Source organism: Trichomonas vaginalis, chromosome IV, assembly GCF_026262505.1.
Source record: "Trichomonas vaginalis G3 chromosome IV, whole genome shotgun sequence".
In the NCBI taxonomy this organism is placed as follows: Eukaryota; Parabasalia; order Trichomonadida; family Trichomonadidae; genus Trichomonas; species Trichomonas vaginalis.
In genome coordinates this window covers 14914709-14937621 of record NC_067206.1, presented here as the reverse complement: position 1 = coordinate 14937621, position 22913 = coordinate 14914709, and the positions used below count along the sequence as shown (strand labels likewise).

Below are 22913 nucleotides of genomic sequence, written 5' to 3'. Positions count from 1 at the left end.
GTTTTATTCCTTCAATTAGAATTCGCGAGCCTCGATTGACAGATTATAAAACAAAATTGAAAGAGAAGTTCAATCACGTTTATACCAAGTATTAAATTTTTCAGAATCACGAAGCCAATTTGAATCCATTAGGATTTTTATTGGAAAATGCTGAAAAAAAACTTTCTCAAATAAATGAGAAGATACAAAATTCAATTACATATTTAAGATCGTTTGAAATTCCAAATGAATTGTTAGATACGTATATGTTAGAAATTAATGAATTTTGTTATAATTCTCCAGATTATATTTTAGAACATTTCGAAGAATTTTTAGATGATTTCAAAGAAAAGAATAATTTAATAGACTAAAAATTTTATTATTTTTATTTATTGTGAATTTTAAATTGTCACTTTTTAAGTGTTACTCCCTATTGAAGGTGTCACTTTTGGGGTGTCACTTTTTCGGAAATTCTTATATACTCTCTTCTGAGGAGCTCTAAGTTCGTCAGTGCTGCCTTGTATACGGATCCCCTGACGAGTAGCATGTAGTGTCCTCCTTTCCGCTGGCTGGCGAAGCACACAGCCATGTCAGGTGGGATACCGTTTGAGAGAGAGGGGGATATCTTCACAACAGGCAAGTCACACTTCCACACGATGAAGTCTGGTATTATGTTCATGCTTCCGTTTTTGCTGCGCTTGATGTACTTGTCGTATACGCTGATGAGCCTGTTGTTCACATCTTCTGCACTCACACCGAGAGACATGCAAGCCACGTTAGCCATTGCGCATGCTGTAAGGAACGAGCACTTGTTGCCGTCTGTGTTCACCTGTGCCCAATCTGGCATCTGTAGTGTGATTGCTTTGTCGAGCTTCATTTGAGTATGTAGGTCGAGTGTCACTCCACCAACAATGTGGCTACTAGCACCTTTACCCACTGTTACGTATACACCGCTGTCGTCCATGAGAATATCCGCGTCTGCCACGTATGAGTTCCTGTGTGAGTTGAAAACACCAACATTCCCTCCTTGTCCGTTCAGCTGTGAGAATTTCCTCTTCCGGATCCTGAATGTGGCATGCACATCGTTGTTTTCGTCCATCGAGATCAACACAGAACAGCTTTGAGGTATGTGTGTTTCCTCGACGTTCATTTTTAAAAATGTTAGCGAGAAAGAGTAGAAAGTACTGGGATGCAATGAAAGCACTAGGCATTGAAGACGCGCGCGATGTATCGGTGCCATCTGCTGTTGAAAGGATACTCAACAACGTGAGCCTCTGCTGGGAGCTCAAGAACGTTTTCTCCAACATGAGACAGGCAAACCAGCTGACACAATGTAATGCATGAAAAATAGCGTGACTTCATTTTTGACAGTTTACAAATGTAAAGTGTTGCATCCTTAAAAACTTGGAAATATATACATTCATGAATTATCAGAAAAAAAAAAGGTAGTGGGGCTTCCAGGCGCGTTGCGCCCTCTAGCCCTGAAGATGTTTAGTATAAATGAAGTTTTTATTCGGAAAATTGTTAGTCTTCTGGTGTGAATTCGGAGGACTCTTCTTCTTCCTCCATTGCTTCTGGGAAGAAGCCTTCTTCTGGGTCGAAAACATTATATAATGTGTCGCTTTTCACAAATTATATATGTTTTCACGTTTTGTCACTTTTCTGTCACTTTTCGGGTAAAAACATTTTTATTATTATATATAAATGAATTTTACAAAACCACCGTTACCGTTCTTTGGAAATAAGAGTAGATGTAAAGATATTATATTGAGAGAACTTAAGAAACTACCGAATGGTCTAACATTTGTAGATTTGTTCGGTGGAAGTTTCTATATATCCCATTTATGTCATACAATATTCCCAGACTCAAAGATTATATGCAATGACTTCGACAACTATATGAACCGTCTCAAACATATTCCAGACACAAACAATATATGAAAGAGTTAAAAGAAAAGATACCTATAGGTAAGATGGAACGTATACCATTAGATAAGAAAAATATTGTGAGAGAGGTTTTGAAAAAAAGCAGAATATATAGACTGGGATAGTATATCTGCTAGACTATTATATAGTGTTCTATAAGAGTTCATGACATTGAAACACTTATGTCAAAAGTTTTATATCTTAACTATACAAATGTTTTCAAAGAGAACATAGAAAAATATATTGAGGGTATAGAGTTTGTGAGATGTCATTGGACAGAGTTGTATGAAAAATATAAAGACAAGGAAAATGTTTTCTTTATAGTGACCGCCGTTCTATAACACATGGGATTTTCAATACCAAGTAGACTGGACTTTGAGAGACTCTTTAGAAACTTTAGACGTTATACATAACCATCCATGCTTTTACTTTACATCCGATAAAAGTGGTTTGGAAACCGTTATGAGATGGTTAGAGGACATACATGACTATGAGTTTATATATGACAAGATAGAATATGAGAGAGGTCCTATAAACTGGAGAAAGTGTCACAATAAAGAAATTTTATTAGTAAGTAAATGTGGTTTGAAATAGGACTACTTGTTTTAGGTTTTTTCCATTGTGTCATTTATTATTTGACGTGGCAGAAAAGTACAGAGAATATGAAGATGAACCAATGCCTGCAAATGTTCAGTATATGTACTCGTAAGAGATATTTTTATCTAATATTAAATGGACGCACAGAACTTAGCGAATGCACAGCAACCTGGACAACCAAACCCAGAGAATATTCCAAATGAAGTTAGAATACAAACTGCAATGGCAAACTATGGTCAAGTGCCAACAGATGTACAAATGCAAACTGCCATGTCAAATGACGCTGCGTTAGGTTTGCCACCATGGTATGCAAATATGAGATGGAAAGAGTTTTATACAAACCCTGAAGTGGGATATAAACAACTTTATGCAGATGACGCGAACACAGGAGTTGACCCAGAATATGTTTTCTTACCAGAGGAGAAACAGAATGTATGAGCTCCAGTTAAAGAATGCTATGGAACTCAACAGGAAACGTAAGAGACTAGGCGGACATTAGATTTTTACATATAGTAAAATGGGTTTCTTCAGTAGTATTGGAAACTTCTTCAGAAGAGTTGGAAGAGGTATATGGAATGGAATAAAATCTGTCGGAAGAGGAGTATGGAACGGTGTCAAAAATATTGGTAAAAGAGTAGTCAGTTCGTTGGTATTATACCTAAAGACCCTGAACCAGAAGAACAAGCTCCTGTTATACAACAGCTGAACCTGCACCACAGTCTAGTTGGCAACCAAATCCAACACCTCAACCGTATTAAAAATTATTATTTTTACCGTTCGATAGTAGTTGTATATGAAACTAAGTTCTAAGTAAAACGCATGGTATAATGGAATTATTCTTTTTCTTCCATCTGTAGTAAACCATACTTGAAAGTCTGAAATACTTCCACTTGGTGGTTCGTATAACTTTGTAGGTTTTTCGTAAAAGTCATTTGCCAAGCATAAGAAAGAGTTTTTGGCGCCAGAAAATGAAGCATGAACAATAATAGCATCTTGGTCGAAAACATTTTCATATGTTCCATTAGGGTTTTCGACTTCATAAAAGTCTGGGTGTACTGGATATGCTGCAGGCTGATTTAACATCCTCATAAATCTATACCATGCCAAGTTGTTATATTTTGTAGAAATATAAACGTTTTCTCCAAGGTCTTCTATTTTATTGATTTTAACAGTTGCATTTTTCCTGTCATAAATAATATCGAGATGGTATTCTCCTTCGTCAATGTTATTACTGCTTTGCATATTCGATATAGATATCGTTTATTTTTTCTTGAAAAGCTTGAAGAGTTGTTTCTAAGTTTACAAGCAAACTAACTTGTAAAAGTTTTCCCTGTTCAAATTTCTCATACGTATGTTTTTCTTTGTTATAGTATCGAACTACAAAACCGACCTAAATGGGAAACCATGTATGGCTTCTGAAATGAACTTCATTCTACGAAAGCCAATAGCTTTTGTGACAGATGGGTCTCTTAACCATCTTAACGGGTAGTCAAAACGATAGCCTTCATGCTTTACGGTCTCTGTCTCAAACTTTTGACCGACATTAGTAAAAGTTCATCTAATGGTTTAGTTGTAGCAACTCTTGAATTTTCTTTTCTATTGGAAGCATATTTTTATCTATAATAAAAATGTCGAAAGATATTGCTTCCATGAGAGAAATACAACACAACGACAACTCATTATGCAAGCTCTAAATAAGAACACAACAAACTTTTCAAACTATTCTAAGATATCTGAGTCATTGAAAGAAGGAAACTTAAAACTGACATTAAACCCAATGACAGATGAGTTTCTGTTTCAAGACAATAAGAACCATACTGTCTGTATAAATCCAACAAAAGGAACTTTAAACGAGAAACCTATAAATGAACTTCTTTTGAAGGCAGATGTTGACAACAAAGCTGACAAAGAATATGTAGACGATGCAATAGCAAAGAAGAAGAAAGAGCTAACAATGCTTATGCAACAAAAGAACATACTCATCCTGAACTAGCAGACAAAACATATGTTGACAATAAAATGTCAAGTGAAGTGACAAGAGCTGAAAACGAATATTCTAAAAAGACTCATACACATTCTATATCTGAAATAACAGACTTACAAGAAACCTTAAACAGGAAAAGTGCCGTTGGACATACACATACCATTGCAAATATTACAAACTTACAAAAACCTAAACAGGAAAAGTGCCGTTGGACATACACATTCTATATCTGAAATAACAGACTTACAAGAAACCTTAAACAGTAAAAGTGCCGTTGACATACACATTCTATATCTGAAATAACAGACTTAAACGTTAGCCTTGAAAAGAAAGCAGACAAGAAACCATACACATGATTTCTTCACAACTGTTGCTATAGAAAGTATTAAGGAACGGTTGAAGAAACTGGTGGGGATGCATTATATTGTAAACCTCCTAACTTTCCACAAGGTTTAACATCGGATGACGACATAACGACGATGAGAAACATTAGATGTAAAAGATGTTTATGTCATGAAGGATGAACATAATATTAAATTCACTGCTCAAGATTTATATGACAAGAAAGCAGACAAAACAGAGCTTTCAAACATTAAAGACAGAGAAATACTTTCAAACATTATATCCTATAGGCTCTATTTATACGTCAATGAACTCTACCAGACCAGAAGTAGTACTTGGTTTTGGAACTTGGACTCAAATAGTCGACAGGTTTTTGTATTGTGCAAACTCTTCAAAGGAAACAGGTGGAAGTAAAACGATTTCAGGTGAAAATTTACCTGCACACAGTCACTACATAGATTTAAGTACATCTCAAGCAGGTTGGCATAAGCATAATTTTGGGATTGGTCAGCAATGACAAAAGGTAAAGGATATGATGTTAAAGACAACGTTCAGTTTGCTATAAATTGTTTCTGGGTAACACTCAGGGAGATGGAAACCATACACATCGCGTTACAGGATATACGCAAACAACGGGACAAAGTAAAGAATACATGCCACCTTACATGACAGTTTACGCATGGTATAGAAATGCTTAGTCGTCATTTTCAACTTCTTTAGCATATTCGTCAGGAGTTGTCTTATATTTGTTAGGAACTGTCTTTGAAAGTATACCACCTTGAACTTTGACAAGTTTGAAACGAGGTCTGCAATAGTAGTTTTATCTTCTGCTTGCAGTGTGTACATTTTGCCATGTTTGCCTAAAACTTCATAATATTCTCTTGTATACTTTCTTCTATTTTTACGAACACGAATGTGAGTACCTGTCGAGTTCCCATTGTTGTCATAGTCAATAGTATTTTCATATGGGTCGCGTTTAGGTATTTCTATTTTTACTTTGTCACCTTTCTGAAGTTTGAAGCCCGGCATTCTTTCTTGTTTGTCTCTTTTGACTAAATTATTAAATATATAGTCTTTCTCTAAGTCAGGGTTGTTTTTCATTTCTTCGGGGGAGTGGTTTCCCAAACCTTTTTGTTTACGGTTATTGTAAATATTTAAAACTTGTCTCATCTTTGCCATGGAGAAGTGTCTATACTTGTCGTCATATGACATTTCATTTGCTTCACCACCTTGTGGTTGGTTTAAGTCTCTTAACATTTTTATACAACCGTCAATGACACCAAGAGCAGAATGGTTTTGGTCGACAATGAAATATTGGTTTACATTTTTTGAACGCAGATAGTTTTTAATATCATCTGATTTGAAAGAACTTTCACAGTCAGATGTCAGTTTTGTTGGATGGTATTTGTCAACGAATATTGTCAAAGCAGTTTTCACATCTAAAATATTTTTGGACCATAATGGTATGGCTTCACAGTATCTTGTGTTTTGACCGACAAATATTAGCCAGTATGGTGGTCCATCTTCTCTATACCTCGGAATGTTTTCCAAGATATCCATAAACCAAGCATTTGGTGTTGAACTAAAGATTTTTACCATGAGTGCTTTTTTGTTGCCTTAGAAACATAGGGGTCCTTGTTTGGATTCGTCATTTTTTAACCCATAAGAAATGGGTTTATTTGGCGCATTAGCAGGAGTCGCATCTAGATTTTTGCCCGCAGTGGGAACAATAGCCTAGAGGTGTATTTGGAGTTGGAAGGAAGATTTTGAGTACATTAGGTATACTTAAAGAGAAAGCACAACCTATTATACAAACTGTACAGAAAGGTTGGGATGTAGCACGAGATGCAACAAATCTTATTCCAAATCCTGAAACAAGAGGAAAAGTTCAAGGATGGATGGACAATGTAGGAAGACAAGCAGGAAACTATTATAACAAAGCAAATGACTACTATAACCAAGCAGGACACTATATGGACCAAGGTGAAAGATTCTTTAACAGAGGATATAACCATGCACAACAATGGGTAAGCAATAACCAACCGCAACCACCTCAAACGTGGGGAATGTAAATTTTTTACTGAGATGAAATGAACAATACAGCATTGAGACAAATGGGTTCAAGATGGATTTGTCGGCTTCCAGCAGTTACACCACGTGTTTGTCAAGTTCTTCCTATACCTCAGGAAGTTTTAGACCGACTTAAAAAACAACAACAACCAGTTGAAAACAAACCAAACTAAAATTTTTTACTGAGATGAAATGACCGAAGAAGTTGAAACGGTAGATTTGACACCACAAACAAAAAGTTCAGAACCATTGTCAAAACCTGTCAAAGAACTTACAGATGAAGAGAAAAATTCAATAATAGAAAGTGCCAGGTCTGGAAATACAAACCCTAACTACAAAGTCACTTTTCATAAAAATGGAACGGCTAGTATCTCAAAAAAGAAACAGACTCTCACAAATAAAATATTGAAGTCTGAAGGAGCTTTCGAGACAACAGATGGAAAAGTTTACTTCACTGACCAACAGTTCATTATAGAACATCTCATTGACTTAGAGTCGAAATATTCTAAACTTTACAACAAACACAAAAAGTTGAAAGGAAAACAAAAACAAATGGCATATGATATTTATGAAGATGTTGACGACACAACTGTTCCTGCAAGTGAAGTAAAGTCAGAGGAACCGAAAAGTGACGAAAAACCGATAGAAGAAGAAAAACCAAAAACTGAAGATAAACCAAAACCAAAGTTTAGTTTCCAAACTAAACCAAGTCAACCTTCATTAGCTGGTATGGGTTGGCGTCAAAGACTTATGGCAGCAGGCGGTTATGTAAAGTAAAGAAAAAAATATTTTTTTATTTTTATAAAAATGCCCCCATATAGAATGGATAGAAAGTCTGCTAGAATAAAAGCAGAGTTACAAAGATATGGTTGGAGAGTTTCGAAGAATTTTAAATATAGGAAGGGAAGACCCATAAAAGTCTATGACAAATTGTCTGGTCTTCGCTACGAAATGGATTTGGAAACAGCACGTGCCAATTATCCAAACAGACTAGAGAGGTTAGAAGAAGAACGTCTTATGGACATGCCTTTCGATGTTAGTGAACCTCAAGTTGAAGGACACGACGGCTTTGCCAGATTCTACTGGAAACATGACGAACAATTGCATCCTTTGAGAAGGAAAAAAGGTAGTGCAGAGGATGGTCATGCTCCCATGGAAAGAACAAGATATGTATATGAAAAGTATCGTGAAGTTAGAAGTCAAATTACATCTGGTCGAACCTTTACAGTAAACTTTGACGAAGGAAAGAACAAAGAAGGCTTCATGGGAGTACTTGCTGCAATTCAAGACGGAAATAAGAAAGGACACAATCTCAGATTGACCATAACAGATTTGGATGGTCACATTTACTATGCACATGGCAATGAACAAACAGCCGCAAAACTTCTTGACGCTTTCAAGACTACAAAGAGAGAACAAATGGTTGACTCCGACTCAGACATTTTGAATGCAATTGAAGGAATTGCAAGTGTCAAGTTCGAATGGTACCAACCTAACCCTCAAGCAGTCAGACAACATGCTGGATACTTCCCTTCATAAATAAGTCTGACATTGACTTGACAAGGTATGGAATTTACAATTCAATTGAAACAATTGTCAATGAACCTTGTATTCTTACATGTCTCAGGAACTCTGGTCTTGTTACAGATGAGAAGATGAAGTATCTTGAGTCATGTGTGAAGACAAGGTACATCTCAGAGGTCAATTGGCAAAAATTGCACCGTTGGCAAATGTCAATATCCGAGTCAACATACCTACAGCTAAAGGTTCTTCACATGACGACTATGTTGTTGAGTTCAATTTACCATGGTTGAAGATTGTAATTGTCCACAACCACTTCATGTTGAACGAAAGTCTTACAAACCCATTGTTCGGAAAAGGCAAGTGCAACATTGTCAGAGCTGTAAACATTCTTTTCGAGAAAGGTTTGTTGGAACCAATTCCAGATGACAAGCTGACAGAAACTTTTGTACCAAAAGACGAAACAAACTTTTCACTGTTAGCAAGACCAAAAGTTGTTCCAGACAAAGTTCTAGTACAAAAGAAGTACACAATTCCACAAGGAGTTGGATTGTTCGGATACCAACCTGAACCAGAAGAACTTCCAATGAGGTTGCAAGAACTTCAAGATGCTATAAATAAACTTCCATTGAGACATCCAATTGACGTCAAATTGTATTGGAGAGCATCTGAGTTAGGTCAGAAGGTTTTATATGAAACAGGTTGCTTCGACGATGTTTATGAGATAACAGGAGAAGTTTCTCAGAAGATAAGAGACTCACTTGAATTTCCACAAACTGGACCAATTGGTTGCGACAAGTTCGACTCAAACGAAAAGATATACTATGTCGACCTTAACGCTGCGTACATGAGGTTTGTCCAATATATTCCGACTGGAATTCCAAACGAAGATGGTGAGTTCCCGGGAAGGAACTATACAGTTGGAAAAGTCATACAACAACTGTATGATATTAGGAAAGCTTCAAACCCCAAACTTGCAATGACACTCAAATTGCTTATGAATTCGACATGGGGATATTCCATTAAAAAACCTCAAGAGATGAAGAGTAAACATTATGAGAAGGTCGACAACTTTGTTGAAAGGTTTTCTCCTTTTGTTTTGAAGTACGAATTCACTCAAGGTCAAAGTGGCTTAGTAACCACATTAAAACCTATTGTCGAACATTGGTCTTACCCTCAGTTCGCAAAGGCAGTCCTTGACAACTACAACAAATTCTTCTCCGAAGTCAAATCCAAAGTGAAGGTTTACTATGAGAACATTGACGCACTCATGACGAACGAAGAAGGCTACAACAAACTCATTGAAATGGGTATGGTCGGTGAAAAGATGGGCTGTTTTAAGCTAGATAAGGTATTTTCCGAAGTTCATGTCCTCTCCAAGCGTAAGTATTGGGGCATACTTGAAGACGGCACAGAAATAAAACATTGCATGAAGTAAAAAATTTTTATTCGAATTTGAATTAAAATGTGGGAATTCTTGGGAACGGGAAAGGCTTATTTACTTGAGGAACAGGTAAAGGTGGTGGAGGTGGAGGTGGTGGCAACCAGTCCATTTTATATTCCTTCCTAGGTAATTTCCGTTTAATTTCATGGTCGCCCTCGGAGTCTTTGAATCGGACAGGTCGAGTTACACCATTCTTGGTCTCAAACTCATATATAACCTGTTTGTCTGTATTTTCGTCGACTATGGCACGAGACACGAACATTGACCAAACGGACAAAAAGTGTCATTTCGGATGGTCAAGCAGCCAATCGCATTCGAGCACTTCGAAGAAGCCTTACGTTCCAAGGAAGAGGGTGTCTGGTGCAAGGCAGAGGTCATGAGACTCTACGAGCAGTACATCCTCAATGCCTGGGAGGACAAATCGTCCTTGGATTGGCAATTCTACCAACTTCTCTGGGACGACCTCCTACGCAACTGGGATGACGAAAGAGTCCAATTCAAAGGTCGGGAACTAATTTTGCAAATTGCCCTTAATTTAACATACTTATCCAAATAAACGCCTAAATTTACTTGGGGTTTCCCCCTAAAATAAAATTTTTTACTCTTAGAACCACTCGAGGTTCTCCTTACGGTTGTTGAGCTTGTCACCGTCAATGTGTCTGACCTTCGTCTTCTTGCCTGGATTTGGAACCCATTGAATTGCGACAAGCTTGCCCATGGAAATTGAACCGCGATTCCGAAGGTTAAGGTTCAAGTGTCCCAAGTTGTTGAGGACTGGGGTAAGAACCTTGCCTGTCTCCCTGTTGCGGATTTTGTATGGGTAGGGTTGGGAAATTTCGTAAGCGTCATCGGCAACAAGGGTTGCCCAAACTTCCTCTTCTTCGTATTTCTCTTCTTCCTCTTCCTCTTCTTCGTGTTTCTCTTCTTCCTCGACAATTCCTTCTTCAATTCTGTGTTCACGAATTACGGTGTTGGAGGTTCTGTCCTTTCCGAGTACCTTCCAGATGGCATCTATCTCTTCGAAGAAACGGTAGATGAGTCTGGAAAGGTCTCGGTTCTCTCTCTCGTAATTGCGCAAGGTTTCCGCGAAATCGTTCAGGCATTTCTCATTGGAAGCTTGGTTCATGAGGACATCGGCTTTGAGCTTGGTCATCTCTGTCATAAGACAACTTTGGAGAGTCTTAATGGTGTTTGTCAGATGAGCTTTCAATTGGGCAATTTGAATTTGAATTGGGCGCTTGTCTGGCAACCTTGAAAGGACATCTGCCATTGAGTTTGGCTTCGGTGCTTGTTCGGACATCGAAAAATGAAGTGGTTTGAGAATGACGGTTTTACTTCAAAAAGCTTGTTATGACAGTTAAGTCATACAACAAGTTTAAAATAATATCTTGTTCTTCTTCTGAACGTTTGTTGTCTCTTCCGATAAAAGTTTGGAACATGAGAACCAAAAAACGTTTTTTGAGATTGTGGAAGAGTTCAGGCAAACGTTCATATTCCGGATATGTTGGGAGCAGTTCGAAACATCTGAGCTGACTTTCGGACAAAATTGGGACAATGTCAACAAATTCATCTTTGGTCGGACTGCTTGAAGGTAAGTCTCTTACATGTAAGTAGCTCTGGTAAAGTCTTCTCATTTCTGCTAACTTTTGGAGTATAGCTTCGTAGTTTAGAAGTTTTAATTTTAAATGTCTTATTCCACTCTTGACATCTAAACGGTAACTATCCATGAGGTCAAGAGTAGCTTTGGTAGCTTTAAGTGGAGCTATCTGTTCCTTGACTCCTGCAATTTTGGTTGCAATTGTGATTTGAGCTCCTTCAAGTTCGCCGTCTATGTCGTTCTCAACGTCTTCAAGCATGGCTTGAAACTCTTCATCGGTCCATTGAGATTGGTGTGGGACGAATTTAACTTGCTTCATTCAAAAAATGAAAAAAATGTTTTTACTCTAAACGTTAAGGTTTACTGAACTGGTTGGATGTCGCCTTCACAGGTTATGTAGAACGGCTGACCCGAGAAGTGAAGGAGAGACTGAATTGCCAATTTCATATGGGGTAGGGGGTTCTCCTTGTTTGGTATTTTTATCCAAGGACGTTTGTTTAGGAACTTAACAAGAGCTTCTCTTTTGGCGTCCTTTATGCCATCGTAGGCTGTCCCGTCTGGTATTTGAATTGGAATTCCAGTCGAAGTCTCGAGCTGAAGTGTAGACCTTCCAGAAATAGTGGTGAACTTGACCTTGGGCTTCATTACCTTGCGCAAGTACTGCTTAACAACTTCATTTATCTCTATAAGGTAAACTGCCTCGTCAAATCCTTCTGGTATTCCGAGTCCTTCCATCCGACAGGAAAATATTTTCCCGACAACTGGAAAAAATTTTCCGGACAAAGGGAAAAATTTTTCCTTCCGACAGGAAGAACTCTTCCAGTTGTCCGTCCGTAAACCATTCAAATTTTCGAAAATTGAGAACTTTTTGGTCGACCTTCAGAAAAAGTTTTTCCTTCCGACAGGAAAAGTTCTTCCTTCCGACAGGAAAAATTTTTCCTTCCGACAGGACACAAACGGATGACTGACGTTCCTCTTCCTGAATGCCTTCCCAAACCAGAAGAACCGAAAGCTGCAAAACCACAACAGTCTCCTCAGCAACCTCAGTTCCAGCAAGTCCCTCCACCAAATTACTACCAATTTCCACTACAAGGCTTCCCGAACTACCCTCCTCCTCAGCCTATGCCTTACTTCCCCAACCCTTGGATGTTCCAGCAAGCTCCACCCCAGCAATTCCAATCTCAATCCCAATCGAAGAGAGACCAAGACTTCGAAGAAGGTCTGAACCGCTTACGCAAAGAGTATGCTACAGCTCCTATGGAAGACGACAGGCTTTCAGTCTCTTCCCTAAGGTCGACCAATTCGACTCGTACCACAGATTCGGTTCGTGACCGTGAAGACTACCTCAAGCAGTCTGAGAGACTCTTCATCCTACAATCATTTACAGTTGGAGCTCTCAAGAACATGCGCAATTACGAAGGTCAGACACCAGCTGGAGACCGCAAAACAGACGTACTCGCAAGAGCCGTCCAACTGGTCAAGACAAAGACTGAGATAGTCGACTTCATTCTTGCAGCTTGCCCATACAAGTAAAAAAATAAACAATTACGAGTTAAACTTTTTATTCTTTCTTTTCTGAGTTGTTTTAGAGCTGGTTTCTCTTGTAGGAACCTTTCGTACTCTTCCATGGTCATGTAATTGCGAATTTGGTACGCAATTCCAGGTTCGTTGTTTTTGAACCTTACGTATGTAACGCTTCCATCCTCCTCAGGGAAGTAAGCTGCTAACATCTGACCAAGTTTTCTCGGTGACTCGGAGCTCATAAAAATGTCACTTTTTAAACGTTAAGTTTTTAGTCTTATTTTACCCTTTGTTTACCCTTTGTTTACCCTTTGTTTACCCTTTGTTTGTCAATGTAGTATTGGAGTGCAATTTCTCCAAATTCTCTGTGTCGGAGTTCTTCAGCATTTTCCAAGGTGTTCCTGGAGAACTCAAAGAAGTTGTCAAGAACATACTGCCATGCTGCTCTTCTGAGTTCGTCGGTATTTTGGAAGTGTTGCACCTTCGAGTCTTCGGACATGAAAAAATGACACTTTTTCTATTAAACCGTTTTGGCATTTCTCATGAGTGAGTATAGTTCTGCCGAACCATTGGAAGAGAAGAAGTACCCTTGCTGGCAAAAGACAAAAATAGTTGCCTTAGTTGTCATTGCAATTGTACTCGTAATTGAATTCATTGTACTTCTCTTCACGTACATAAAACTCAAGGACGGCATATGCTTTAAGAAGCTACCATCTTACTAAGACTAAACACTTAGATTTTTCAAGCTTGACTTTTTACAATTTGAATTTTGTTGCTGAATTCAGCAACAAAAATCATGAATTTCCTCATATGCTTGCTTCCCTCGGAAAACCGAGGGAAGAGATTCCGTATGAAAACAGTGAAGAACAGCGAGTAGTTAAAAAACCCCAGTCGCCAAAACTCTATGAAAACAGTGAAGAACAGCGAGACAGACTTTTTTCGGGGTCGCCTTCAAACAAGTAGGGTAAATGCACTCTTTATTTTTTACGCTTGACTTTTTACAATTTGAACTTTGTTTGCGTAGATATGAATTCTGAAAGAAGTATGAGGGTCTTGTATGACTTTATACTTCTCCCAGAGTTCATATCTGTCAAACTTACCTGCCATGGACTCTTTCATAAGTTCCATGAAATCGTCTTCGGACAATCCGGGGAAAAGTATAATGTCAGTAAGTATTCTTTTAACATCCTTACTTAAACTCTTTGCTGTCTGTACACAAATGACAACTGAGATGTTAAAGTGTCTGAGCTTCTTAAGAATTCGACACATATCTTGTTCTCTGTTCTTTAACAAAGGATGAGAGGCGAAATCATCTAAGATAAGAAGACATCTATGAGGGTAAGTCTTCCAATCGTAAGATTGCAATTTCTTCGAAATGTATTCTATCTCTTTCTGTTTGTTTCTGAAGTGTTTCTTCTCTAATATTCTCTGCATTTCCTCATTTGGGTCTTTAAACTTAGAATTTATATACTCATTTATAGCATTATACTTCAAAACTCTTCTTTGGTACTTCTTTATCCAATCTAACAACTCAGTATCCTTTATACATACTAACTTAGACTTCTTTATAATATCTTTGAACGAATTGACGGTTTGGTCAAATTGACCAGAAGTACTACAAATAACAACTAACTCATAGAATGGGTTCTTCTCATCTAGTTCTTGTTGTTGTGCAGCCATTTTAAGATAAGTGAAAGTCTTACCCGACCCAGGTGGTGCAATTAGACCTGTTATACCATTCTGAGCAAATAAGAACTTGTCATGTATAGGTTTTATTTGAGCATTTTCTAACTTCCTCTTGTTCTTGTTTAAAACATTCTCAAATTTCTTGTCAATGTCAGCAAACTTTTTTTCTAACATATTTTTAGAAAAATTAAAATTTTTATCTTTTAGAAAATGTCTAGTGATTTCGCTATCTATATTCGAGACAAGCTTTTTGACTCTAAAACTTCTGTCGACCATAAAATCTTACATAGTGTAAACAAGAAAGGTGAATTTGTTCTAAAGTTCTGTTTCTGGGAATATGACAAGAACCATAAAACATTAAGCAGAGCAGTCTTTAAGTTTGTCAATGACAGACTTGTTGACAGAGATGACGCCTCTTGGAGAGATGAAGTCCAACAAAACTTCTTAGAATGCAAAGAAGACACATGCGCTGTTCTTGAAGATGAAATAGAAAACAGAATAGATGAGCTATTAAAGGACAAAGAACTTTTACATAAATATAGTTGCGCCAAATTTGACATAACTCCACCAGAAAAGAAGAAGAGAGAAAAGAAAGAGAAAAAAGTAGAAGAGAAGAAAGAACCTGAACCAGTTCCAGAGAAAAAAGAAATTTGACATGTAAAAATAAAATTTTATTTTTAGAACATTTCTGGGTCAATGTCAATGTCTCTTCCTCTTTAGGAGTAAACACTGGCTTAGACTCTAAAATCTTTTTACCCAACTTACCTTGAACTTCAACTATCTTAGACTCATAATATTCATAGTCGTCTGCTTTCTTTGGTTCATAAGGTATAACAAGTTTGTATGCTTTACCTTCTTCGAGTTTTGAGAACTTTCTGTCAAAATTTTCTTGACTGTCAACATACCGTCAATGTATAAGTCTTCAAAAGTTGCACCACTTTTTCTAACAACAGCAAACTTAACTGGTGCAATGTTCCAAATTTTGTCAAATGTAGACTTTTTCAAAATTGTAGAAGTAAACATTCAAATATGCGAATGGAGCTAACTTATCTTTGACTTCTGTCATGTACTTATTTACTGAGATTGAATTTCGTCATCTTTTCTATCGGATAAAAAATATTTTTTTTAAAATTTACTCAGAAAAAATTTTCTTTGTATATACACCATTCTGAACATCTAAAAGACTTTTGACATTTGCCAAGAATGTTACGTTTAGAAGCTGCCATATAACCATATTCTTGACAATATGTTTATACGAATCGTACAATGACCTTTATCTAATGACACAAAGTCAGTTTCATCTATGAACAGTTCATATACACTCTTGTTTGCTTCTAACAATGTTTGTCTCTCTTCGGTATGTGGAATTTGTCTTGGATTGAACTTAGAAATATCTAATGTCATAAAGTATGAGAACAAATGGTTGTAAAAGTCAGATGTCAAAGTTTCTGCTAAGTCGTCAAAATATTCTGTATCTTGCATATGAGCTTCTGACGTTTTGACAACTACATATCTTCTGTCAGAACTTTCTAACTTCATCGGAACAACATTGTTTGAAACCATAATGAAGTTTGCAACATTTTCACAAACTCTTTGGTCTTTATACTTTCTTTCAACAACTCCAACTTTGTCTGTTATAAGACTCTTCAAAGCATCTGAGTTCAAAACTTTTGTTGTATCTATACTTTGAAGTTCATTGCAAACTATAAGTTTCATATTCTCTATTGAGGAGTTAAACTTGCCACAGATGTTTTCTATGTTTGTCATATTCGGATTCGAATAACCTTCTAACAGTTTGCACAAGATATCTGTAAAGAATGTGTTCTTACCTGTTCCTTGTTTTCCAATTATAATGAGAGCAGTTTCATTTTTAGCACTTGGATGTTGTAAGATATTTGCAAACCAACATAAGATATACTCATAAACCTTTTCGTTTCCATTGCATATAATTTCTTTGACATGGTCTAACCAAGCTTCTATAATATTTTCTTTCCATTCTACTTGTTCGTATTTATATCCAGTGAAGATAGAATAGAAGTTTGGAGATGGTGTATAGAACTTTATACCTCGAACTGAAAAATCTTCTAACTTTGACAATAAGATATCCCAAGCATCTAACATCTTCATGCCAACTTGTACGACTTTTATTTTCTTAAGTTTCTGTCTACATTCTTGTTCAGACACTATTGTTGCTCTTGGTTTGTTAAAGACAACATCCCATTCTTTCATGACATAACATTCTGGGGCAGAGTCAACATAAATGACTAAACGTTTCAAATTCTCGACTGCTTTGTTATAGTCTCTAAATGGACACATATTTCTGAATGCTTGGAAGTCATAAAAATCTGAAACATCTATTCTGTACATTTTTATAAAAATAAAAAAATAATATTTTTTTATTCTTGACTTTGTTGTTCCATTTGTTGCATTTGTTGTTCTTGAGCTATTTGTTGTTGAAGTTGTTCTTGTAATACAATACTTTCACCAGTTGCATCTTCCAATTCGAAACTTTCTGCCGTCATTGACAAATACATAGGACATAAAAGTTTTACAGGAACAAAGTTTGCGTCAACTAATGTCAACGTTATACTTGCCAAAGTGTTTGAGTTCACTAAGGTTGAAAATTCTGCATTCGAATGAACAATAGGCAAACCAGCAGAGAAAGTATTGTTTATACGCATAAGTATCTTTTGGTCATAATAGTTTCTGTCGACATTCGAATAACACTTTGAACCTAAGTTTGAAACAATATATAAGATTGGTGTGCTTAATGTCAATGGAATAGACATTCCTTGTATGACACCTTTTCCTGTTATAGGAAACTGTTGGTAGTAAAAACCAGAAATAAGTTTTGTATTATAGCTCATATCATTAATAGTAAACTCAGTCGGACATCCAAACATAATGAAACCTCTGCTCTAGTTGCAGCACATGTTACACTCGTACGTAAAGTATTAAATAAGTCAACAAAAACCTGTTGGTGGTATATCTGAGTAAGTATCTTCAAAGGAGTATTTTTTACCATTCACAACAATAAAGTCTTCTGGTGTCAAAAGAGCAAAACAGGCTTTAGTCGTCATTGTGTTTAAGGTTAGTTTACAATATCGTCCTTGAGGACTTTGTAAGTTTGTTGTTATAGAATTATATGACTCAGGGTTTTTAGTCGTAATAGTATAAACCATTATGTCTTCTGCATTTACTTAGCAAATAAATTTTAATGAAATGTTGTGGTCGTCAAATATTTTATTAACGTCTGGGAAACTATATTTTAAGTTCAACGTTTCACCTCCTTTCATAACGTATATCTTGTCAATGACATTTATATGAAACACCACAGCAACTAATGTCGGGTTCTATTTCTTTGATGTTTATATCGTCTGCCTCTGTCAAAAGTTTCAATAGTTCTTTCAAAACTTCATTTGAGGTGCAATGACATATGAGTTCACTTTTACAGGGTTGTGTTCGACCAAGTTTAACATTATACTTAAAGCTTGACAAATCTTCTCCTGAGTTTGAAGTTTGTCTTTCAGTTGTTCGGTAGTCGTTTCGAATATCTGCAACAGAACTTAAGTCTCTGCTAACTTCAGGATATGTTGGTTCTTTTACAGGAACAATTGTTATACCATCTTCGTCTTCGTATGGTTTTCCCCACTTCAACATCTCTGTCTTTGACATTGACAACAAACACTTGGACTGTTTGTTTGAGTTGGTGAATTTAACTTCACATCTGCCACCGCCATTAAACCTTTTGAAACACTTATGCTTCTATTTTTCGGAAATGACATTTTATTTAGAATAAAAAGATGACGTATTCGGATATCTCTTCGAATTGAAGCAGAACAAAGTTTATACTCACAAAACAATACAAATACATTGACAGAATAGTTCTTTACACAAACAATGGAAAATGTTATTAGAATAGCAGTCTTTGCTGAACCTAAATATTTTCATAAAGCAAAGAAAGTTGGTATAACCGAGATGGTGAAAGTTCTTGACGTTGACAAAAATATAACTTCAAAACTGACCGATATTACTAAAGGAAAGTTTATAATACAATATTATGTCAAAACAGGTGTCATAACTATTTACGATGGAGAGAAGTCAGTTCAAGAACAACTTACTGACCTGCTGCCAAAATCTGCTCGATGGAAGCTGTCGTTATGCCAATCTGAGGAGCCCCAGCAGGTTTCATCGAACGAATCTTCAAAAGAGCATCTTCCGTGAAAAGTGCTATTGGTTTTGTAAACTTCTTTGCTTTCAATTCATCTGGACCGTCTCTGTCACCAGTATATTGTATTTGAACTGCTACCAACAGTTGAAATACCCCCATAAGTCTTCTGAGTCAGCAAATGGAATGCCAAGCCAAAAGTTTGAACGGTCTCCATTTGTATATTGAGTTTTTGACCTCCTGTATGAGTCCATACTTTCACATATGGCATAATAGAACTTTGCATTTCAGGGTTAATGGTTGTTGTGAAGTTGTTGTTAAAGTTCATAGCATCTAATGTCAAGTTGTATGACCCTCATATCCTCAACTGTAGAATATTCTTTCTCTTGGATAATATTTGCCATCTATGTTTATATGATATTTAATACCAGGGTTGTAGAAACAAGAATAGTCATTTATAGTTCGTCTGAACAGTACAAACATAGTATCTGCATGTTTCATTGCAGTTGTTAAAGCAATATCTGTTCTTGCACCTGGGTCAGCACTTTGGTTTCCAACTTCACCTGCAAAGTCTTTGACAGATATTTGGTGTATAGGGAACATAAGTGGAACTGCAATATATTTGGCAGCTAAAGCATTTGAAATATCTGGGTCCAACATATAGACTGCAAGTCTGCTTTCTATTCTCTTGCATTCAAATTTTTCGCATGTGAACTTAACTGGGTCCCAAGCAGTTCCAGCAGCATTGAAATTAATAGTTTACTTCAGTGTTGAGGTTTGAGAAACCAAAGTCTAAGTCAACTTTGTCTTTGCAAAAGTCGGCGAATGACGTTTTATTTGTTCCCACTACGTCTGTAAGAGTGAATGGGTCTTGTGTTGGTGCAATGACTAAGTTATTTTTGCTTGGGAGTAAGTTCAATAGAAATTTTTCCTGCCCAGTTTGGCAAGTATCTTTAAAAACCTGAAGATGAGGAAAGATGACAAAGAACTCTAAGTTTCAGTTTTACTTTAGTGGCAGCAGTTCCATCTGAACCAGAAAGTGTTAACATAAACTCCTGGAACGTTAGGGTCAAGTCTTCTTATTTTCTCAATAGTTGCATACTGGTCTGTTTGTTCTCTAGCTTGTGGTTGTACTGAGTTTCTCAAAGCGAACCATTCATAGTTTGCCCATGTTACTGTTTGAACTAAGTCAGAGTTAGAATATATCTTATATCCCATGAAAACTTCTGGAGCATATTGGTATCCGACATAGAAAATTCCATTGCAACCTTTCTTGTCAGACAACTTGGCAGAAGGTTTTATTTCAATGTCTTGTTCCACGTATAAGAATGAGTTGTCAATAGAAATAATATGAAACCTGTCGCAAGCAATATCTACTGTTGTTGAAGAACCTTCTCCAAACTCACCTACGTTTCCATAAGAAACAGCAGTTGTATATTCGTAAGTTCCAGGAACTATTTCTGACCTTCTAATGGCATTGTCGCATTCGTTATACCATTCGGAAACATTTCCGTTCATGGCATCCAAAACTGTTGGCGTTATATTCTGAGCGGCGTACATTTCATATGGGTAAAAATATAGAATAGTTGGATTTATGTGTCATAATAGAACCCACTCGACCAAGCTTTACTTTCTTCCTGACTGAGTTTTTAACTCTTCTTTTTCCTTCATTGCCACTACTTTCACTAGATGAAGTTACTTCTTCACTACTTTCACTTTGTTCTACTCTTCTCTTCTTCTTTGGTGTCGCTTTTGGTAACTTGCCCTCTGCTTCAAGTTGTTGCATCTTTGCCTCATGTTCACCTAGTATGTTGTAAATTTCCCATGTCCTTTTTGCCTTTGGGCTCTGGTCCATCTCAGGTAACCTATATCCTAGAAAGATTTTGTCATAGTTTGTATTTGAGTCGTCGCTTATTGTTTGCATGACTCTTTCCTGAGTTTCCGGTTCAAGCTCTTCAAACAGAGCTTGTCCATATGGAATAAGCTCGTTTCCAAATATATGTTTTTGTAGCCATTCTGGTTTTCTTTCCATGTAACCAATAATATCTTTTGTGAATGGGAAAGCTTTTACCCAATGTTTCAGTCTTGCGTCATTTATTTCTGTAGTTGGTTTTATTTTGTCAAGGAACATGTTTTTCAATACTAACATTTCATTTGGTACTGTCCATTTGAGTTTTCTTAAATATTCATCCCTTCTCGGTTCATTGTCTGCAAAGTAAGTTTTTATGACATTTTGCAAACTTTCGTTTGCAAGGTCATGTACAATAGGTTCTCTTCCTTCTCTCTCCCTAACTCTCTTTCTAAACTCTTCACCAAATATACCATCTCTATGGTTCTGTGTAGTTCTTTGAGATAAATGTTCTAGAACGTCAGGTGTTATATTTCCATCAGCCATGTTCATTTCATACTGGTCCAAAATATCTGCATCTTTCATATCTTTCAATGGCATTAAAGCCGCGCTGAAAATACCAGCTATATCTGGTTCACCATTCACTTCCATTGCGTCTACAACTTCTTGGAATTGTGGTTGTAAGTTTATGAACCACCTATCCGGATTAGCTTTATGACCCCATCTCATTGTAGTTCCATAGTCTGCAGAAACAAAAGTAGGTTTGTTTCCATATTGGTTAGGTTCTGAATGAACTTTAAACAATGTTTCATTTCTATATGTTTTGTTGAAATTTAACCTTTTATTTTCACCGAGTTCAGCCAAAGATTGAACGTTATATGTCGTAAGTAAAAAGGATTGTTGTATTTGCGTACATTTTCTTTCAGTCTTCCATTCTATGCTGAATATTTTCATCTGATGTTGGAGTCTTTTGTATGTCGGCGAACATTTTTCGATATTCTTCTACTATGTCAGCCGAATTTTTCTTAGACTCTTGGAAAGATTCCATATTCTCCGCATACTCTTGTTGAGGGTCAAGATTTTTCGGCTGTTCCAAATCTTCATCTAGTTCTGTGAAGTTAGTTTCCAAAGGAGGGACTTGTTCGTTTCCTTCAGGCTCTTCTAGCTGTTGTTGCTGAACTATTTCTTCCATGTCTGGTTGTATCTGAACTTCTTCCTGTGGAGTTTCTTGTACCTCATCTGGTGGCATTTCATATATTCCGAGACCGTTTTTAACAAGTTCCCTATTAAGTCATCCGATTCATAACCTTTCTTCTTTCGTTCCGTCTCTATTTTTTACGCGTTTCATGAAGAGAGTTGAATTATCATTTATCTCTGACACAAATATCTCGGAGTAAATTCATCCATGTCATTTGGATGATATGCTATTAAATCATATCCCTTAGCGAGCTTGTATTTTCCAGGTTTGAGATTATATCCCATTTGGTGCTGAACCATAAAGCTAAATAGGTTCGGGTCAGTATTTCCTTCCTTGAACTTTCTAATAGCTTCTTTATATCTGTCACTAAAGTCAAGAGTATCTGGGTAATCATATTCTTCCTTAAGCATTTTTAAGAATTCTTGGTTTCCTTGTTCTCTACTTCTTTTATGTCCTTGCTCTGTTTGTGCTGGTTGTTGTGCTGGTTGTGGAGGTGGTTGTTGTGCTGGTTGTGGAGGTGGTTGTTGTTGTTGTGCTGGATTTTGAATTGTTGGTTGTTGTTGTTGTGCTGGATTTTGAACTGTTGGTTGTTGTGTTGGTTTTGGTGCATGCCTGTGTCTGTGTCCATGTGACGATGTAAATGTTTTAGGTAGTCCTGGTGCAGGTGCTTCTCTTGGAGGGTTTGGTGGTATATAAGTTCCACTAGCTAGTATATAAGTTCCACCAGCTGGTATATAAGTTCCACCAGCTGGCACATATGTTCCATCTGCAGCATAATGTCCTACCTGACTTTTCGTTCTTAAGAAAGCATTTACTAGGTCTGTTTTGGTCTGTTGTAACTCTTTTTCTTGACTTTCCACAACAGTTGCTCTAACGGCGTCATAGGCACTTTGAACTGCCTGTCTCGTTGCTGCATCTGTTATTTTCGTCATATTTTGTGCTACTTCTCTTAACTCTTTGTCGAAACCTTCAGACTTCAGTTTCTTTCCAGATGAGAAGTCGTTCACTAGTTTCACCTTACTATGAAGAGC

The 22913-nt window shown here is 36.9% G+C and overlaps 15 protein-coding genes and 2 pseudogenes across 17 annotated transcripts, besides 3 other annotated features; 7 read left to right on the top strand and 10 right to left on the bottom strand.

Moving 5' to 3' along the window:
• Positions 1-463: part of a mobile genetic element that runs on past the window's edge.
• Positions 434-463: a terminal%2Cinverted (terminal inverted repeat of MuDR-2_TvMULE3 transposon ID:TVAGG3_0095090).
• Positions 464-1137: 674 nt separating this feature from the next.
• On the top strand, positions 1138-1323 carry TVAGG3_0095080 (uncharacterized protein; the record flags this gene model as incomplete). Its single annotated transcript, XM_001296216.1, has 1 exon — positions 1138-1323. The coding sequence occupies one exon, from the start codon at positions 1138-1140 to the stop codon at positions 1321-1323; it is 186 nt and encodes a 61-aa protein (XP_001296217.1).
• A 3055-nt stretch (positions 1324-4378) lies between these two features.
• Positions 4379-21470: a mobile genetic element.
• TVAGG3_0095070 (uncharacterized protein) lies at positions 5821-6388 on the bottom strand (the record flags this gene model as incomplete). The annotated part of the gene is made up of 1 exon (XM_051222583.1): positions 5821-6388. A coding segment is annotated over one exon (568 nt), but the record flags the coding sequence as incomplete, so codon positions are not given.
• TVAGG3_0095060 (uncharacterized protein) lies at positions 6727-6900 on the top strand (the record flags this gene model as incomplete). The annotated part of the gene is made up of 1 exon (XM_051222582.1): positions 6727-6900. One exon carries the CDS (start codon positions 6727-6729, stop codon positions 6898-6900), a length of 174 nt encoding a protein of 57 aa, XP_051107568.1.
• Positions 7091-7675, top strand: TVAGG3_0095050 (phage tail repeat-like family; the record flags this gene model as incomplete). Its single annotated transcript, XM_051222581.1, has 1 exon — positions 7091-7675. One exon carries the CDS (start codon positions 7091-7093, stop codon positions 7673-7675), a length of 585 nt encoding a protein of 194 aa, XP_051107567.1.
• On the top strand, positions 7721-8354 carry TVAGG3_0095040 (uncharacterized protein; the record flags this gene model as incomplete). The annotated part of the gene is made up of 1 exon (XM_051222580.1): positions 7721-8354. A coding segment is annotated over one exon (634 nt), but the record flags the coding sequence as incomplete, so codon positions are not given.
• On the top strand, positions 8943-9857 carry TVAGG3_0095030 (DNA/RNA polymerases family; the record flags this gene model as incomplete). The annotated part of the gene is made up of 1 exon (XM_051222579.1): positions 8943-9857. A coding segment is annotated over one exon (915 nt), but the record flags the coding sequence as incomplete, so codon positions are not given.
• On the bottom strand, positions 9880-10125 carry TVAGG3_0095020 (uncharacterized protein; the record flags this gene model as incomplete). Its single annotated transcript, XM_001287495.1, has 1 exon — positions 9880-10125. The coding sequence occupies one exon, from the start codon at positions 10123-10125 to the stop codon at positions 9880-9882; it is 246 nt and encodes an 81-aa protein (XP_001287496.1).
• On the top strand, positions 10156-10419 carry TVAGG3_0095010 (uncharacterized protein; the record flags this gene model as incomplete). Its single annotated transcript, XM_051222578.1, has 1 exon — positions 10156-10419. One exon carries the CDS (start codon positions 10156-10158, stop codon positions 10417-10419), a length of 264 nt encoding a protein of 87 aa, XP_051107564.1.
• TVAGG3_0095000 (cytochrome B-C1 complex subunit 6, mitochondrial family) lies at positions 10468-11163 on the bottom strand (the record flags this gene model as incomplete). Its single annotated transcript, XM_051222577.1, has 1 exon — positions 10468-11163. The coding sequence occupies one exon, from the start codon at positions 11161-11163 to the stop codon at positions 10468-10470; it is 696 nt and encodes a 231-aa protein (XP_051107563.1).
• TVAGG3_0094990 (uncharacterized protein) lies at positions 11469-11779 on the bottom strand (the record flags this gene model as incomplete). The annotated part of the gene is made up of 1 exon (XM_051222576.1): positions 11469-11779. A coding segment is annotated over one exon (311 nt), but the record flags the coding sequence as incomplete, so codon positions are not given.
• Positions 11952-12195, bottom strand: TVAGG3_0094980 (uncharacterized protein; the record flags this gene model as incomplete). Its single annotated transcript, XM_051222575.1, has 1 exon — positions 11952-12195. A coding segment is annotated over one exon (244 nt), but the record flags the coding sequence as incomplete, so codon positions are not given.
• On the top strand, positions 12421-12993 carry TVAGG3_0094970 (uncharacterized protein; the record flags this gene model as incomplete). The annotated part of the gene is made up of 1 exon (XM_051222574.1): positions 12421-12993. One exon carries the CDS (start codon positions 12421-12423, stop codon positions 12991-12993), a length of 573 nt encoding a protein of 190 aa, XP_051107560.1.
• TVAGG3_0094960 (protein of unknown function, DUF4106 family) lies at positions 13966-14661 on the bottom strand (the record flags this gene model as incomplete). Its single annotated transcript, XM_051222573.1, has 1 exon — positions 13966-14661. The coding sequence occupies one exon, from the start codon at positions 14659-14661 to the stop codon at positions 13966-13968; it is 696 nt and encodes a 231-aa protein (XP_051107559.1).
• On the bottom strand, positions 15345-15733 carry TVAGG3_0094950 (annotated as a pseudogene). Its single transcript has one exon. A coding segment is annotated over exon 1 (389 nt).
• On the bottom strand, positions 16353-16983 carry TVAGG3_0094940 (uncharacterized protein; the record flags this gene model as incomplete). Its single annotated transcript, XM_051222572.1, has 1 exon — positions 16353-16983. A coding segment is annotated over one exon (631 nt), but the record flags the coding sequence as incomplete, so codon positions are not given.
• On the bottom strand, positions 17064-17456 carry TVAGG3_0094930 (uncharacterized protein; the record flags this gene model as incomplete). Its single annotated transcript, XM_051222571.1, has 1 exon — positions 17064-17456. One exon carries the CDS (start codon positions 17454-17456, stop codon positions 17064-17066), a length of 393 nt encoding a protein of 130 aa, XP_051107557.1.
• A 298-nt stretch (positions 21471-21768) lies between the features above and the next one.
• Positions 21769-22814, bottom strand: TVAGG3_0094910 (annotated as a pseudogene). The gene has a single exon. A coding segment is annotated over exon 1 (1046 nt).
• Positions 22815-22913: the final 99 nt, after the last annotated feature.